This window comes from Furipterus horrens, unplaced genomic scaffold (genome assembly GCF_987537825.1).
Source record: "Furipterus horrens unplaced genomic scaffold, mFurHor1.1.pri manual_scaffold_4, whole genome shotgun sequence".
In the NCBI taxonomy this organism is placed as follows: Eukaryota; Metazoa; Chordata; class Mammalia; order Chiroptera; family Furipteridae; genus Furipterus; species Furipterus horrens.
In genome coordinates, this window is record NW_028327174.1 from 32,835,658 (window position 1) to 32,853,824 (window position 18,167).

General features: G+C 39.9%; 1 protein-coding gene across 1 annotated transcript in view; it reads right to left on the minus strand.

Annotated features, from left to right (window-relative positions):
* Window positions 1–18,167, minus strand: part of ST8SIA1 (ST8 alpha-N-acetyl-neuraminide alpha-2,8-sialyltransferase 1) — a 127,940-nt gene that overhangs the window by 52,793 nt on the left and 56,980 nt on the right. The window contains exon 3 of the mRNA XM_090275483.1: window positions 769–878. Within this exon, the coding sequence (XP_090131609.1) occupies window positions 769–878 (110 nt within the window). The remainder of the gene's footprint in view (window positions 1–768; window positions 879–18,167) is intronic.

An 18,167-nucleotide genomic window follows, 5' to 3' on the forward strand; every position in this document is an offset into this window, starting at 1 on the left:
AGGTGTGTCACTTCACTGCGCATGCTCTCCAGCCAGGACCCTACATGCTGTCGCTCTCTATCCTTCTTCCCTTTCACTCAGACAATGCCCAGCTTGTGTCAATCCAATGATATGCTTTCCTCACTTCTGGTCAAAGTCGCCTAACAAGACAGGTCGGTGCCACTACAGTTTGATGGTCTCTACCCTCGGTTGGAGGTGTTTTAGCAATTCCTTTACCTGCCGCTGCAGAAGCCTCCTGTTCGCTGCTGGAAGATGCACACATCACCGCTCTGCTCAGGCCTTTATTTCAAGCTTGCTCCTCACTCCAAATTTACTCCCTCTCCTGCCTCCCAGTTTTCCTCATCAGGCACAGACCAAATCCCTCTTCAAATCTTACTGACTACTTAAAAATGTTTTTGTGAAAAACAAAGAATGCTATAATATGAAATGAATAAATTAAAATGTTTATTCATAGACTTAAGTCTTCAGAAAAATGTTTAAAGTTCTAATTGCCCAACTGTGTCATCTAAAATAAAATCTGCGTGTTTCCACTTCAGGGGTCTGCCTATGACCTCTGAACCTTTCTCTGCTTTGTGCTTTCTTGGGGCAGGTTCCCTTGCTCCCCTGGCCCTTCTCCTGAACACACTTGTATATGAACTTGAAGGGAAGCTAAAGAGCAGCTACAACTGATTAATCACAAGTGACTAGTTTCTAAAGGCCCCAGGGCTTGTGGGAGGGGTCGGGAAAAGGAGAAAAGGCAGAGGCCACACTGTGGGTGCTCTCTCTTACCGCATGACAAAATTTGCTTCATCTATTTGACGGCCACAGCCACTCTTCTTCAGAATCCCACCATTTCCCACCACCGCACATTTCTTCAAGGGCAGCTGGAATGGGGTTGCCTAGCAACAGAAAACAAGGCGGGTTTTCACTGCAGAGAACACACAACTGCTCACAAAATCATTGTTTACAGCAGACCCTTTGGAGGAATTTGAAGACTGGGCAGAGTGAAGGGAACATGTAGAAAGAAAGAGGCAAGAAGTTTGTAAGGAACAAACTAGCCTGTTCCTTTGAATTAAAAAAAAAAAAAAAAAAAAAAACTCTCTTAAGTATATTTAAATAAACACCTTTTTTCTGTATCAAATTGGCCATGTACAAAGTAGTGACTGCTAGGGAAAAAGAAAAGAAAAATCCAAGCTACACATAGAAATATTTTTAAAGGCATTAAACTGGGAACAAATGCAATCTCATTTATTCATACAATTGGTTATATTCACTCAACAAATATTGCTGAGCATTTCCTATGCTAACCCTGGTGCGTTGATACAAGGATACAGAACTCACAGGCCTCAGGATTCACAATTCGAAATGTGAGGGGAGTGTGAAGATACACTTATGTAACGGACTCTAATGCAATGCTGAAATCGCTGTAGGGTCTGCTCCAAACACTGTGGAGGATCCTATAGAAGAGCAAGAAAGCATTTCTGCCAAATCGACTCAGGGAAAGCTTTCTCACTCGTGATGATTCTTAAAGGATGAGCAGTTTGGCCAGACAGAGAAAGCAGCCAGAGCAAAGGCACAAAGTATGCTGAGAGCCAATGCTGCATTTATAAGCAACAGAACATGCTGGGTGGGCCTGTCTAGAACTTAGGAGGCACTGAGGGGCAAGTGACTTGTAACTGAACCAGACAGCATGTGACTTTCTTTCTGCAAACATGGAACTGGACTGCAAAGAAAATATTCACTGTACCTGAGTGTTCTGAAGTGCTATTTATAGTATCAGGGAATATCAAAACCCAGCAATAGTCCCTGAAAGTGAAATGCGTCACCCGGTCTCCTTTAGCTAGATCAGCAAGAACCGCCAGGTACAGAATTTCCTGCTTGCTGAAACTGCACAATGGATGGAGTTCTTTAGGAGACTACACTGTATATTTAACTGGTACATGAAATAACAATGGTGATATTAAGTAGGCCATCCTGGATGAATCTGAAGTAAACAATATGGGTTATACCAAAAGAATAAATTTTGAATAAATACATGAATGTATACTATAAAAGCCTTGCCCAGGTGTAAAATAATTAAACAAGTAAAAAAATTAGAGAAATCTTTCTGCTCATTAGTAGCTTAAGTAGGATCTTAATGCAGCACAGAGGATAATTTTACTTCCTTGATTTCTTGTATGTAAAAGGAACAACCAGAATTATGAAAACACAGTTGAGAAAAGTACAGTACTTAAGGTGTGAAGCCTATTCAGTTGCCCACGAGAGTTAAGAATTCCCAACATGTCCTCAACAGAGACCAGCAGAGTGAACTCCAGAGTAAGACACATAGAGGAGGGGTGGGCAGAGGCCAGCACTCTAACACATCCAGGATGATCTAGGATTATATGTGGTAGTCTTCTCAGTCACTCCTGAGAGGAGCGTTTGAAATCAACATGCAAAATTCATTAGTTAGATCTATAAATTGTTAGATGAAATTTAAGTATTATGCTAAAATTAACTATTCATTTATTGTACAAGTACTTGCTGAGTACCTACTATTCCAGGAGTTGTCCTGGCCGACAGAGAAATAAGTGATAACCCCTGTTCCCCTGGTGCTTAATTCTAGTGGGGATATGGATGATAAATAAAGATAAATGAGTAAAATCAACGGTATGCCAGGTGGTGACATGGGCTGTGGAGAGAAAGAAATCATTGGTAGTAGAGGAGCCAGAAATGCTTTTGAACAGGAAATACAATTTAAATAGGTTGTCAGGGAAGAACTCAAAGGAGTCATGTAAGCAAACCCCTAAAGGAGATGAGGCTGTGAGCCTTATCTATATCGGTGGGAACTGCTGGTGGAGACCTTGAGGAGGGAACATTCTGGGGTTTGAAAGGAAGAGCAAAGAGCCCACTGTGTCTGGAGATGAGTAACAGGTGAGGCAGAAGTAGGAAGGAGATCAGAGAGTTAACTGGTGGGGACATTGGGGAACAAATTCTGTAGGGACTTGTAGCATACAGTAAAGACTGAGTTTTATTCTATAACAATCAAGTCACTGAATGTTGAGCACAGAGATGACAACATGCCAAAATTTTGGAACAACTTGCTGCTGTGTGAATAGGCTGTAGGGTGTCATGGGCAGAAAGAAACAGACCACATAGGAGTTTCCTGTTACAAGAGACTAGAGACTTGGGTGGTTTAGACTAGAGTGATAACAGTGGCAGTAGTGAGAGGTAAACAGATTCTGAAGATATTTTGGAAGAAGAGCTGACTGGGTTTGCTGATGTAATGGAAATAGGGTAAGAAAAAAAAGAGAAAAATGAAGAATCATGCCAAGGTTTTTGGCTTGAACAACTTTAAAGATGGACTTGCCATTTATTAAGATATGAAAGAGTACTAGAGGAGTAGGTTTTAGGTGAATGATCTGGAGCTTATAAGTATGTTAAGTGTGGATGCCCTTTAGACAGTTTACTGGCAATGTCAAGTAGGGAAATGGATATATGAGGATACAGTGAGAAAACTGGTCTTTCCTGGAGACAGAAAGTTAGGAATGATCAGCATACAGCAAGTACTTAAAGTTAGGTGCCTAGATGGTGAATGAGTGTTGACAGAGAAGAGGTCTAAGACCTGAAACCTGGGGCACTCTTCAGCTGACTGAGGAGAAATCAGTAAAGAAGACTTAGAAAGATTGCCCAAGGGAATGGGAGAAAATCACAGTAAAGTGTGGTGTCTTGGAAACCAAGTAAACAAATGTTGTCCCAGAAGGAAGGAGAAGAACTGCATCAAATGCTATGATAGATTAAGTAGGAAAAGAGCTGAAAATTGTCACTGAATTTAGCAACATGGAGGTCACTGATAACCTTAACAAGGACAGATTAGGTTCAGCAGTGAGGACAGAAGACTGATCTGAGTTCGGTGAGTTATACGTGTATATTTACATATCTATTTGAATGTATTAGAGTTTATTTTAAAAGTGTGGGTTCCCTCATTCTCAACTAATATTTAGTTTGCCTGTAAAGACCAACTAAACCCTCCTTATTGTTATTAAAGAAGTTCTAGGACAGGATTGACTGGTGACCTCACATTTCCAGGCAAGAATCTGGGCCCAGAACAAGCAGATCTGGGAAGTATCAACAGCAGCAGATAAACCTGGCACAAACACTACTCACTAAATTTCAGGAGGTGTAGGTGTGGGATTGTGGGGCTGCTGTTAGGTCTCACAGAATTCTACTTTCAGTCTCCAAAGGAGGATAAAATCGCACAGGATTTTTTGGTTTTGCTTTTCTTTTTTTAATTGATTTTGAGAGAGAGAAAGATGGAAACATCAATTTGTTATTCCACTTATTTATGCCATTTATGCCTTCATTGGTTGACCCCCTGACTGGGGATCAAACCCACAACCTTGGCATATCAGGATGGCACTCTAACCAATGGAGCTACTCAGCCAGGGCATGAGATTATATGAGATGATACATGTAATGTACCTCTCAGAGCCACTGGTATGGTCACCCACTCATCCTCCTTCACTTCTTTCATCCCTTTCGTCCTTCCAGCACAGTTTACTAAATTATTCAAGCCATGAAATACCTAGATTCCATGGATTTGGGGAAAACATGTTAAAACAATGACTTATCTAACTCTGTCTGAACAACTGGAATATTTTATTAGCAGAACATTTAACAATTAAACCAATAAACTATAAAAAATTTAAGTCTTCCAACAAAAACACGAGAAAAACAAAAGGCATTTTTGACATTTTTCCTGGCAATATGTTTACTTCTTGTTCATTTCGTCAATTTGTAGCCCTCACACAAGTTCATTTCTTTTTCTTTTTTTTCTTTTTAAAATTGTATCTGATTAATTATGCTATTACAGTTGTCCTGATTTTCCTCCCTTTCTCCCCCTCCATCCAGCCCCGCCACTCCCTCAGGCAATCCCTCAGGCAATCCCTCGACTATTGTTCATGTCCATGGATCATGTGTATAAATTGTCTGGTTACTCCATTTCCTTTACTGTACTTTACATCCCCATGGCTATTCTGTAATATTTGTACTTCTTAATATCCTCACCTCTTCACCCATTCCCCACACCCTCTCCTATCTGGCAAACATCAAAACATTCTCCATATCCATGATTCTGTCTCTGGTTCTTCTTGTTTGCTTAGATTGTTTTTTAGATTTAAGTGTTGATAGATATGTATTTTTTGCCATTTGATTGTTCATAGTTTTGAGTTTCTATTAAATAAGTCTCTTTAACTTTCATATAATAATGGTTTGGTGATGAAAATCTTTAGCTTCTTGTCTGGTAAGCTCTTTATTTGCCCTTTGACTATAAACAATAGCTTTGCTGGGTAGAGCAATCTTGGCTGTATATCCCTGCTTTTCATGACATTGACTATTTCTAGTCAAACCCTTCTTGCCTGCAAAGTTTCTTTTGAGAAATCAGCTGACAGTCTTATGGGAACTCCTAGGAGGTAGTTAACTTCTTTTCTCTTGCCACTTTTAAGATTCTCTCTTTATCTTTAACCTTTGGCATTTTAATTATGATGTGTCTTGGAGTGGGCCTCTGTATGTCCATCTTCTTTGGGACTCTCTGTGCTTCCTGGACTTGCATGTCTATTTCCTTCACCAAATTAAGGAAGTATTCTTTCATTATTTTTTCAAATAGATTTACAATTTCTTGCTTTTTCTCTTCTTCTTCTGACACCTTATTATGCACATACTAGACCTCTTGAAGTTGTCCCAGAGGCTGCTTATACTATCCTCATTTTATTAAATTATTTTCTTTTTTTTTTTTTTGCTTCCTTATGTTCCAAATCATTGATTTGATTCTCAGCTTCATCTACTCTACTGCTATTTCCATATAAATTGTCCTTTATTTCGATTAGTGTAATCTTTGTTTCTGACTGGATCTTTTTTATGCTGTTGAGGTTCTCACTAAGTTCCTTGAGCATCCTTATAACCAGTGTTTTAAACTTTGCATCTGATAGATTGCTTATCTCCATTTCATTTCACTCTTTTTCTGGAGTTTTGATCTGTTCTGTTCTTTCATTTGGGCAGCCTTCCTGTGTTTGTTTCTATGTACATATTAGGTAGAGCTGCTCTGATTCTATGTCTTGGTAATGTGGCTTAATGTAGTAGGTGTCCTGTAGGGTCCAGTGGCACAGCCTCCCCTATCACCCAAGCTAGGTACTTGAGGTGTGCCCTTCATGTGGGCTGAGTACACCTTCCTCTTATAGTTGAGCCTTGGTTGCTGTTGGCAGATCAATGGGAGGGATTTACCCAGGCCAGTCAGCTGCAAGGAGGACTGGCTGGGGCTACTGACCTCCACCCTCTGCCCTCCATGGAGAATCAGCTGTGCAGGGTCAGGGTAGTGGCGCTCCAACATGGGCTCTAGCTGCCCATTGGGTGCACTGGCACTGGGGTTTCCCAAGTGGCACAGGCCAAGGTCAGCCCCCACCTGTGTTACACTCAGGGCCACCCTGCCTGAACTATAAAGCAACCTGAGATGGCTGCTACCTGTGCGGGGCTTGGAGATTCCCAGGCAAAGCCAAGCTGTGAATCTAAACTGGCTGCTGCTAGTGCTGGGCCTGGGGCTCACTGAAGCGAGTTGCTGCTTGTTTGAGAGGATTTAGGAAGTTGTGTCACATGAGCCAAGACCAGCCATTCATATGGAAAAGCAGCTTGGGTGCATCCCTAAGTTGGGTAGGGCAAAGCCTCTGGGGATCTCCAAGGTGGGTCAAACAGTGTTATCCAGGTTGATGGAATCTCAGATATGGCATCAGCTTGCCGGTTCTATGGGGGAAGGGTTTAGAAAAGGGACAATGGCCTCTGCTCACTTTGATGGCAGATGCTTCAGTTCTTCCCTGTATACCACTGGTGCCTTTCAAGCTGCTACCCTGGTGCTGGAGCTCAGAGGGAGTGAACCTGAGTAGGTGAGTCTGTGTGTGGGTTCTTTAAGAGGAACTGCTTTGGGCTACATACGTTTCTTCTACCAACTCATTGCTGGCTGGTTTTGCAGCCAGAAGTTGTGGGGACTTATCTTCCTGGCACTGGATACATGGGCTGAGGGGTCTGGTGTGGGGCTGGAACTCTTTGCTCCTGAGATATCCCTCACAATTTTTTATCCACCACATGGGTATGTGGGACCAGCCTGTTCCATGTCTGCACCCCTCCTACCAGCCTGGATGGATGTGGTTTCTTTAATTCTGTAGTTGTCAGACTTCTATTCAGCTTGATATCTGATGGTTCTGAGTGATGGTTATTCTATGTTTAGTTGTAATTTTGATGTGATTGTGTGAAGAGGTGAGCCATATCTGCCTAGGCATGTGCCTTGACTGGAAGTGAAATTTCATTTCAATAAATATTTCTTGAATGGCCTAAGCACACTATTTGGGGCATTGGTAATACATCAACGAACAATAAGAGATCAGTGATACATTACAGAGAGGAAAACGTTAATTGAGAAAACACTGAATTTTTAAGCTAATTGAGATACTATCATTATGTCAGTTTAGAGCACAGAATATCACAACTTGACAATGGTCAATGCTTAGCAGAATAATGTATAAACAAGGTGTTCTCCTTTCTGGATATACTACATAAAAAGAACTTTTAATCATCCATTTCCACATGAATATTATGATTTTTGGTAAAAAGTATTTTTATTAAGACACTCCATCCTTTCTCTTTAAAGGTACTTTCACGTTCCCAGGCAAGAAAATATCTATTGGATCCGAGACTATATTACACTCTTTCTGCTAACCTTAAAAAATAGTACTCTATATGAAAGGATGAATTAGGCAGATTGACTATAGCAATGAGCTCAAAATATTGCTCAAGCACAAATTCATCTTATGGAACTTAGTCCGAATGTTTTCACCTATCACTCTGCCCATCTGTTTAATGGCCATCTTCTTTCTTAATGACCATATCATTCAATACATTAACCATCGACATTCAGATCCCAGTTTGCCAGGTCCCTCAAGCTCTCAGTGCTTCAGTGGAAGTGAGGAATGGCAATAAATCCCATGTATCTCCCAGTACAATTATAAGAATTAAAATAGGATGAGGTATTGAACATCAGAAAATGCTAAAGTCCTATATCAATATATGACATGAGTACATTATAATAACCTAAAAAATTAAATTCTATGGGTAAAAATCATTATATTGCTAGACCACTGTGTCATTTGTCTCTGTGAGAGATACTTTCAATTTCAAAGATTTATATAGGTTTTGAACAAAAAAAAAAAATTATCATTGGCCCTTTGAAATTATCTACCACTTCCATCAACTGATAAGTTTCTAAATGTATATTTTGTATGACTCATTGCAGGTAACATATCCTTTTGCTCAACTCTCTATATCCAAACAAAGCACAGATGACCAAAAATGTGTTCAATAAGTTAATCATCTAATCACCAGATTTATGTTGAGCATCTAATCAATTTTCAGCAATATCTGACCTAGAGGCATTTCCTTAATGTCATAATAAATGTACAATTTAATTCCCAAACTTAAAGAACAAATGTGACCTCTCCAGTATTTAAATATGAGCCAATTAATAAAGCCATTCAGCATCTTGCTTCTGAGATACCCCTTATCCTTAGCATCATCCATGGCCTACATCACCTGTACCTTTTCTTAAATAGCCCTGATGCCCAATTTTCCTTTTCATTCAACAACTATTTATTGAGCACCTACTATGGACCAGTTGTTGTTATGGATACTAGAAATATGCTGGTGAACAAAATAGACATGCACCCCACTTGTGGAGCTCATGTTCTAACAAAAACAAACCAGGATTTAGCAAATGTGATAGGAAAGGGCAAAGTGCTGCATGGTTAAGGAATATCTCTGAGGAAGTGACGCCGAGATCTAAGATCAGAAGTGTAGGCATAAGAAATGTAGTAGAGACTTCTATTCTATTTGGTAAGGTTAAAAAAAAGACAAACAAGAATTAAGCCTTTGATGTTTTATGGCACAAATGAAGGTAAAAAGACATTATTGGGTATTAGACTTTTTTTGGAAACAAATCACAAATGTCAACTCCAGAAATACTCTTGGTTGACAATTTGGAAAAATATTATTAAAATCTGAGTAATCTAAACCTCATCTTCTTGTGCCATGTGTAAATAGCTCCTGAGAGCCCAGATGATTTTTATAATTGAGTGAAGCATTCTTTACCAGAGTCATTTCCAAAGCCAGCTACCTCACTTTGTCCTCCATTCACATGCAATCCACACAAAACAACAAAGCACTAAGAGATGTTGACATCACCACCAGCACTATCATGCCTGCTCATCTTCCATCCCATAGACATTACTAGATGTCTTGAATGAAAATCACACTGCCTCTCTAAACAAATGAGTTAGCCATCATCATCACTAAACTATGTTTGAGTTCCAGCATGCTTTGGGGTAGCGGGAGACGTTAGGAGGTGCATGGAGAAAAAGAAAAATGTAAACCATTTAGTAGAATAGAACTGGATTAAACAATTCTGTGATAACTGTATTCACAGGAATAGACAACAATTTTGGTAAAAGCATCTCTGATTACAAATTAAGTTGCAATAGTCTTTGAAACAGAATACTTTTGAGACATGTCTACAATGTAAAAAACTAGCATCATGCATTGATACAAAATCAGAATCAAAGAATAAATAACGTTTGATAGAACAAGAGCAGAGATTAGAAGCCAGGCTATAATGTCCCTGCATTCAAGTTATAAAAAATAACTAACCTTAAATCTAGGCACCTTGGGAGCACAAGAAAGACAAAAAGTTTTGAAATCCCCAAAGTAGCCCACTAAGGATTCCATCTATAGTGAACCTCTTCTAGAAACAATCTAGGTCCTGAACAGATGGGAGAAGGCACTTAGCCACACACCTTTATGAGACTTGAACAACAGACTAAGTCAGATGAAACAGACCAGTGGCCAATTAAATGCCTTTATTTCACGAACTTATCTAAGCAACAAACATATTTTTAAATGCTCTCTTGCTTTTGAAGATTACAACAAAGGACTCTGTGTTTTAAATTTAATACAGGACATATCAGATACTATCAAATATAATGCTCACCATACTTCACTGCTTCAATGTGTATTTCTCAGATGCACCAAATAACTTTTTCTTTCTTTCTTTTCTTTTTTTAGTTTTTCTATTACAGTTGCCCCATTTTCCCCCATTGCTCTCCCCTACCCCTCCCACCCACTGCTCTCCCAGTCAATCCTCACCCCATTGTCCATGTCCATGGGTCATTCGTACCAGTTCCTTGACTAGACCCTTCCTCTTCTTTCCCCACTGTTCTCCCTTCCCATTTCCCCCTGGTCACTGTTAGTCTATTCCTTGTTTACATGCCTCTGGTTCTATTTTGCTCATTTGTTTGTTTTGCTCATTATTTCCTGTATTGGGTGAGATTATATGGTATTTGTCTTTCGTTGCCTGGCTTATTTCACTCAGCATAATACTTTCTAGTTCCATCCATGTTGTCGCAAAAGGTAGGAGTTCCTTCTTTCCCGAATAACTCTTTCACCTACCTTGTTCTAGATTCTTCTCCCTCTAGTTTCCCTCTCTCACAGCCTGCTCTTGTTTGACAAGTAACTATATTTCATGCCTTGGTGCTTATATACTTGGGGGACAAGGAGAAATGCCATAAATATTTCTAAATAAACATTGTGTCATAGCTTTAAAAAAAAGTGAGACTTTCAAGCTAAATTTTGCTGATTTTGTTGCACATGTAACTTTACTTCTTAGCTAGAAGAGTTGGCACTTCCATTTTCACCTTCACAATTCAGAGAAAAATTTTTTGTTTTGGTTCGTTTTTCCCTACTACACCCTCCACACTCTGATAGGAAGGGGGAGTAAGTCTTCCTCACCATGTAGTTGTGCTTTAGAGCTGGTAAAATTGCCAAGCCATTCAGCATTTAGAACACCATCAAGCGCCACTATTAAGAAGAGGAATCAATGTCATTGCTAGATGTGGGTCTCAAGTCGTAATAGAAAAGCAGAGATTTTATTTGCATCCCTTCAGAGTGGCCCAAAAAGCTGTAACTAAATGCCAGCTGCTATTAGTCATGATGTCAAAACATACGCTTGCCCTTATTGATGAAATCTCAAGCTTTTGTCCATGAGAACGTGAACTCACACATCTAATTGCATTCTGACCCATTCATTCCTATGTACCCTCACCCACAAATGCACATGGACTCCCACACATAATTATGTTCCACCCCCACACATAATTTCTCACCCACATGTTAATTAAATCCTCAGCCTAGGTATCTAAATACATCCCCTGCCTCACATCTAATTACAGCCCCCCTCTTATGAATGTAATTATACTGCTCAGCCACCCACCTAATTATGCCCTCCTTGACATATTTAATTGCACTGCCCCACTCAAGGACCTACTTACATTCTAACCAGTGCATCATTAAGCCCCCCCTTTAACAATACTCTTCAGATGCACATCTATCTCCATACTCCACTTTATTATTTCAACTAAGAATTTGTGACGTCCCACAAGTGAATTCCTAGTAAGGATGGTGACAAGCTAAACAGACAAAATAATGAACGATGCAGCTGAATCAAAAGCAGCCTTGGTCCTTCCCAGTAAATAAGCAACCTTGTATTTGCTTTTTCAGTTATTTAATTAGCCCCTTGGATGTCCAAATTAAAATTTTAGCTATTTCCTTACTTTGAATGTAGAAGCATTTTTATCATGAAAATATCCAGTAAGTAATTTACCTCAGAGACAAATGCTTCTCATTACAGATATTATTGCACCGTTAAAAAAACATTACCCAAAACTTTGCCTGGGGATAAATATTTATAAGTACTAATTATAGAATATTTGCACATCCCTAATATTCAAGGAAGTTTAACTGTTCTTCAAATACATGAGAACAAATTTCCCGAACCCTGTTGCTCAGACTTGCATTCCCATTTCCACTAATAAAACTGGGATTTTGAAAGGATAAATGCAGTATTAATATTCTTTGTACACATGATGTATCTCTGAAAATTAAACGATGTGAATATTTATATAATGGGTACTATTTTCCTATTAAAATATTTACTCAATCCATTCTAAAAAAATAACAAGGATTACAAGGAGTATTATGTGTTTTTCACATATAATGTGTTATTCTGAATAAGACCTCTAGAAACCAGATGTAACATCAGTTTGTTTGACTAGTCAGCAGATCCATTAAACATTTCACAATCCATTCCTGGTTAACTGAAATTTGTTACTGGTGTTATTTCTGAACCATGAATGCCAAAACAGTCAGGAAGGCCAGAGGTTGGCCACATTTCAAGATACTTCAAAACTGTGGGCGTTTTTTTCATGGTGGAAAGAAAAGGAAATACGAGGGACATGCACAACATTTCAAAGGTAGTGGCCAGTGATTCTTAGGAGCGGAGGAGAAAATGGCCGTCGCAGCAGCAAAAACTAAGCCTCATGACCTTGCTACACTTTGAATTTTCAACTCTGGAAAGAAAAGTGCTACTGAGTGATCCTTTTTCTGCAGATATAGACCGTGTGTCTTACTGTTGACAGACACTGCCCTAGCGCTTGCCTGCTGCCCGCACCCAAGTCTTGGCTTAACCTTTCCTCCATGGCCACTGGCAAGATAGTTAACCTAAGTGCCTTAGCCATCTCATTTGTAATAACAGCACGCACCTCATACAGTTGTTGTGAGGATTAAGTGAGTTCTTTCTGACACAAAGTAAGTGGTCAATAATGTGGTTTTTTTTTTTTAATTTTCAATGGAGCAACATTTTTTCAGCAACACAGCCTAGAGCTCTTGGAGACTATTTTGCTCATCTTTCAATATTATCCTAATACCCAGAGGCAGATTAAGGTCGGTTGAGGCCCCAGGGACAGAAGAAAATATTAGGCCCCTTAAAAAAAAGAGACAGACAGGGAAAATAAAAATACATGTTAACCATATTTTATGCAGCATAGTAATTAAATCAAACTTGGTGTCATTAGAAAAAAGTGTATAGTTGGGGTTTTGCGGGGCCTTTCAGAAGTTGGGGCCCAGGGCGCGCGCCCGGTGCGCCCGCCATTAAATCCGCCTCTGCTAACACCTCCTCTAAGAGGCTCTCTGTCCTCCTTGTGAATACAGGATGGGGCCAGAGGAGGTTCCCAGTTGTGAATACACAAAACATAGAGTTTATTTTTGTATAATTATGTATTAAATATTATATTACTTTCCATACGAACAACTGTAAACTACTTTTGCCACACCCTGTATAAAAAATGGTTTATAGCTTAGTTGGCTTCTAGTTCTTGCCTATCATCCATCCTTCACTCTCATATACTAGTTATTCTTCTAAAATGAAGGTGACGACCTCACAGGTGTTTGCAAATGTCCAAGCACATCAAATGATGCACATTAAATATATGCAGTTCTTCATATATCAGTTATCGTTCAAAAATATTTAAATAAACAAAGACTAGTGCAAATTACTCCCCTATTTTTAAAAAATGTACAAAATGTACCACGTTCACCCCTTTCCACAAATAAAAACAATCGAGATCTTCACTGAGGCCCTCAGGACCCACCAACATCCCCAACCCCGTGCTCACGCTCTTCTCACACTACATTTTCAGTGCTCACACCCAATATTCCCTCCACACCATCTTATTGACCTGTGTTTCCTCCAACACAACCTGAATGCCTTGTCTCCTTACTTTTGTGGAGGCTGCTGTAATGCCTCCTCCCCTTCTTTCCCCTGCTCTTCGAACTCCATTATCTACTTGCCAAATAATTTTTCATCCTTAAGATCTGTGAAGTGTCTGCAACTATTGCATGCAATAAGATCCCCTACAAATTCAAGGAATGCTCAAAAATTGAAACAGATCAGAGAAACATTAAAATACATTTATGTTCAATGAGTCACGAGAATTATGTATTAAGCTGTGCACAGTGGCTTATAAATAGATGTCGGATTGAATCAAATTATTTCTTCAATACTTCAGAGACTTTCAAAGTTATTATTGTTGATGTTATTTTGTTTGTTTTGCAATGAAAGCCAAGATACTATGCAGGAAAAACCCATTCAACAACAAAAATAAAACAACAAAAGAGAAGGTGATCTTTAAGGTAGAGGGTGGAGGCCCCTCCCTGATCTCTTCGTTTCTCTCTTATTTCTGAAAGTGACACTTAGACACCCCAAGGAATTTCTGGTGCAGAAAACCACTCATCTCATCAAACTCCAGTTTTTTTCAGAAATGAAGAACTACAAATATTAAGTACATTTCAGTTAAGAACATTTGACAAGTATTTATTGAGTGACAACCAACCATGTACCAGTCACTATAAGAGGTTTTGGGGCAAAAAGCCTGACTGCAAACTCAATATTTCTTTCACTAAAACTTAGTATGAATTAAGATATATATTTTGTTTTCAACAATAATGTGCAATTACTCAGCAATGCAGCATATTGTTAAATTATTAATCCAAATTAACTGATCAAGCACCTGAACTAGCAGGACCAGGATCAACTGCCTGCTAATTAACCGTTAATTAGTATTAATAAAGATGGTCTCATACATAACTTTTATTTTAAAATAAAGAAATCAAGCAGCGAATATTCTTTTTGAGAGTACCTGGCTCTTGCTGCTTCCCCAATTCCCACCCCCAATCCAGCATCTTGCTAGCTTAGTGTGCACGTTCCAGCTACAGTCCTTTGCTGTGCTCCCTCCTGGCGTCTGCATGTAGAGTCAGCGTGGCCATGTGGCTGCTAGGACCACATGGCGCGAGTGCACAGTGCAAGTGCCAGTCATGGGCAAGAGAGAGAGAGAGTGCTTCTCTGTTCCCCTTGGATTATATTAGCTTGAGCTTGGAAAAGGCCAGAAGCTTTTCCAAATTGGCTAATAAACTTCCCAAGTTTTGCAGTCTTTGAATGGGTTTACACCCGCTATTAGCCTGACAAGTCTCTTAGGCCCAGCACTTCCCCCTGCACATCCCAACAATTCGGTGGAGTGAGGAAGGAGGAGTGTTAATGCTCTTCATGGAGTGATGCTGTGATCTCCTGGAGTGTGAAGTAGCTGTAGCTTCGTGGCTAAACTAGCAGGCTCATGCTCTCCAGGTTATGAAGCTCAATGTCTAGTTCCCTTTGCTCTCTTTCCTTTATTAACAATTAAACATCAAAAGTAAAAGAAACATCTTCAAAACTTCATTAAAATGTCTTCTTTCCTATTTCTTGTCTGTAATCACTGGCATCCACTCTTCATTCCCACCCTGTCTCCCTTGCAATTGTGGCAGCCTTTCACCGACTACAGGATAGTCTCATAATGTCTTCATTTCCAACAGATGCACAGACTTTTCTTTTTCCTTTTCTTGGATTTCTCTACAGGATTCTCAAATAAATGAAGCTTTCCTTGTTTCGGTAGCAGTGGCTTTGATGGACCATTTATCTGGCTCACATACCCCATAATTGACTGGGTGAGAAAAAAAAAAAAGTGCATTGACAGGGTGATCTTTGAGGCCAGCATGATTTCCTTTCAGGTGTACTAAACATAATACAACTGTTACACAAGAAATAGGCCCAAAATGAAGTGATTTACCTCCACGACAGTAAAGCAAGACTTAGTGTCGTTTCAGCCTATCCCAGGAATGTGAGGTGTATCAATCCGAAATTTCCTGATGAGCACTAGTAAAGTAACCTGCATGATAAAACCTCTGTGGTTCCCTTCCCCACCACCCAATAAAAAGATGTTCTGTTGTTCTGTTCTATAATAATCCGTCTTTTCTTCTACTAATAACTCCACTGCCATGCCCTTCTTTCTATAAACCCTTCCACTTACATTGCACAACCCCTCAGAGGGTCCCTCTATTAGCTAGAAGGGAGGTTGTCCAATTCATGAACAGCCCAATAAAGCCAATTAGATATTCAGATGTATTCAGTTGAATTTTGTTTTTTAACAGAACCTAAGACACAAAATGTGTGTATCCTTGAGGCATTCTCTTTTTAAAGACATGACATTATCCATGACATTTTATTACCACTATTTTTTTAAAAATAATAGTTTGCCTTTCTCCCTAAGGTTTCGTAGCCCTCACTTCATCTACCTCACATCTTATAAATCCTTCGTGCTATTTTCCTAAACCCAAGTTATTATCTTCTAAATCCTTTCTTATCTCTGTTTGTTCATAATACAAAAGTCAACAGTGAAATTATAACATGCCTTGACAATCTGATGACTGCTATTTACTTTTAATTTTTGGCCTATTATATTCTTCCTCCTGAATTTTGCAGATTATTTTGTTACTTCTGTTTCAAGGCCATTTCCATGAACTGTGATTACAGTCTGAAAAAGAAGTTTTAGGGAATTAAATTACATCCTTTCCTAATTTCCAGAAAAGTCACAAAGTTTTCAACTCAAAGGACAATACTAAACACAAGTCTAGTGTCTAGCTGGCTGAAATCTTTTTCCTGGTTAGAGTGCCAAAGAGATAAGAAATTACTAGTCTCTGGCAAAAGGTTATTTAGGAAGTATATTGGTTGGCTTGTTTATGAAACATATTGGCTCTAAAGTGCTACAAAGATTAAGAAATCTTTTCCTCCATCAGCTGAACCAAGATAACTTAAAAACAAGCAGGAAGCTATTTTGCTAATTTGAAAGATGGTGGTTTATAATAGTTGTGACATCAAAATACAAATCCCACAAACTCATTTCATGGGAAAATTGGTGCAGGACTATCTTATCCTTAGGAGACTGAAGAAAACAGAGCACCAAGGCCTCATCTCAACATAGGGCCCTAGTGCTGGCATGCCACCTCATGGCAGGGAGAAGACTCAAGAGTCACCCCCTCTTTGACCCCACCACTGTTTCTACCCTTTCATTCTGGTTGGGCAGAGGGTAGAGACTGGCTGAGTTGACAGCTCTGACAGTGGTTTTAAATCTTCAGAAAGAGCAGCGATTTCACCATCGTGGTGTTTTGCAAGATGGATTTTATTGCAACACTTGAGACCCTGTATTGATAAATAACCACACTAGGGCAAAGTACAGCTGCAACAACCAAAGGGGCTCATTGTAACCCTGTTTAACCACCTCCAGTCTTTCCTTAAGTCTTCAGTCTAACACAGTCATGCTGAGGTTTCCTAAGCGGGCTGCTTCCAATGGATAAATTTATCCCCTCCACTCTCTTTGAGAGTACCTGGCTCTTGCTGCTTCCCCAGCCCACACCCCACCTATCCTAAATTTCTCCACCACACTCATCCTATTTTTTCTGACAAGTCACTAATATATTATCTTCATTAACGATTTGCCCACTTAGCTGCTGCCCCCTCCATACTGTCAGAACCCACAGGAGAAGGTGAGAAACTGATGCTTTTGTCTTAAACAAAAACAAAATCTGCTTCATCAGGCCTATGTCTCAACCTGTGTGTGCATCCTGAGCTCTTCTCTGGGACATCTGTGGATCCGGTTTGAGTCCTGGGACATGTGGGTCAATCACGGCTTTAGGGGATGCATTGGCTTTAGGGGATGATTTGCATAGTGATCACCCAAAGCTATGGGAATCAGCACCAGGCCCTGGCTTTGAGGTGTGGCTCTGGTAACTTGGCTTCTGTCTTAGTTTGAGAACATGGCCCCAAGGTCGCCCTTCTTGGTGCTCAGCTCATACCCAGTTCCAGAACTGTACTTCAGTGCTGTTCTCAAAAAGTCCCCAATTTTAACCCCAAGTCTGGGGACCCCGCCTTGTTCCTTTGCAGCCCTGACTTGATCACTTCTCACGCCTCAGGATGGGTTGGGTCCTGCCTTATTTTGGCCAGTACCTCCTGGAAGCTGCCAGTTGCTAAAACCGCCCCAGGCTAGTGGCTCAGAATTTGAAGTCAATTGCTGTTTAAACTAGTTCTCTGTGTATCGCCCCATCCTCCCCCATTCCTCATCTCTGAATTGTGCATGCTATTGGCACATTTTGTTAGCACTTATTACCTTCTTGTGAGAATCTGAATCCCCCTTTTGGCTCTTGGCTTGACTTCCTTTCGGCCCCCACAGCTAAGTTCACTCCTCTGTCCTATTCCCATCTGCCCCTCCTCCATTCTGTTGGGCAAGTCTACCCAAACTTCTCAACCCTGCGTTTAACAGGGTATGACTAGTCAGGCCATGAGGGATGACAAAAATATTGTGCTCTCTGTCATGTGATCAATTACAAGTTCATGGGCAGAGGAAAATGAGTGAATAAATTTG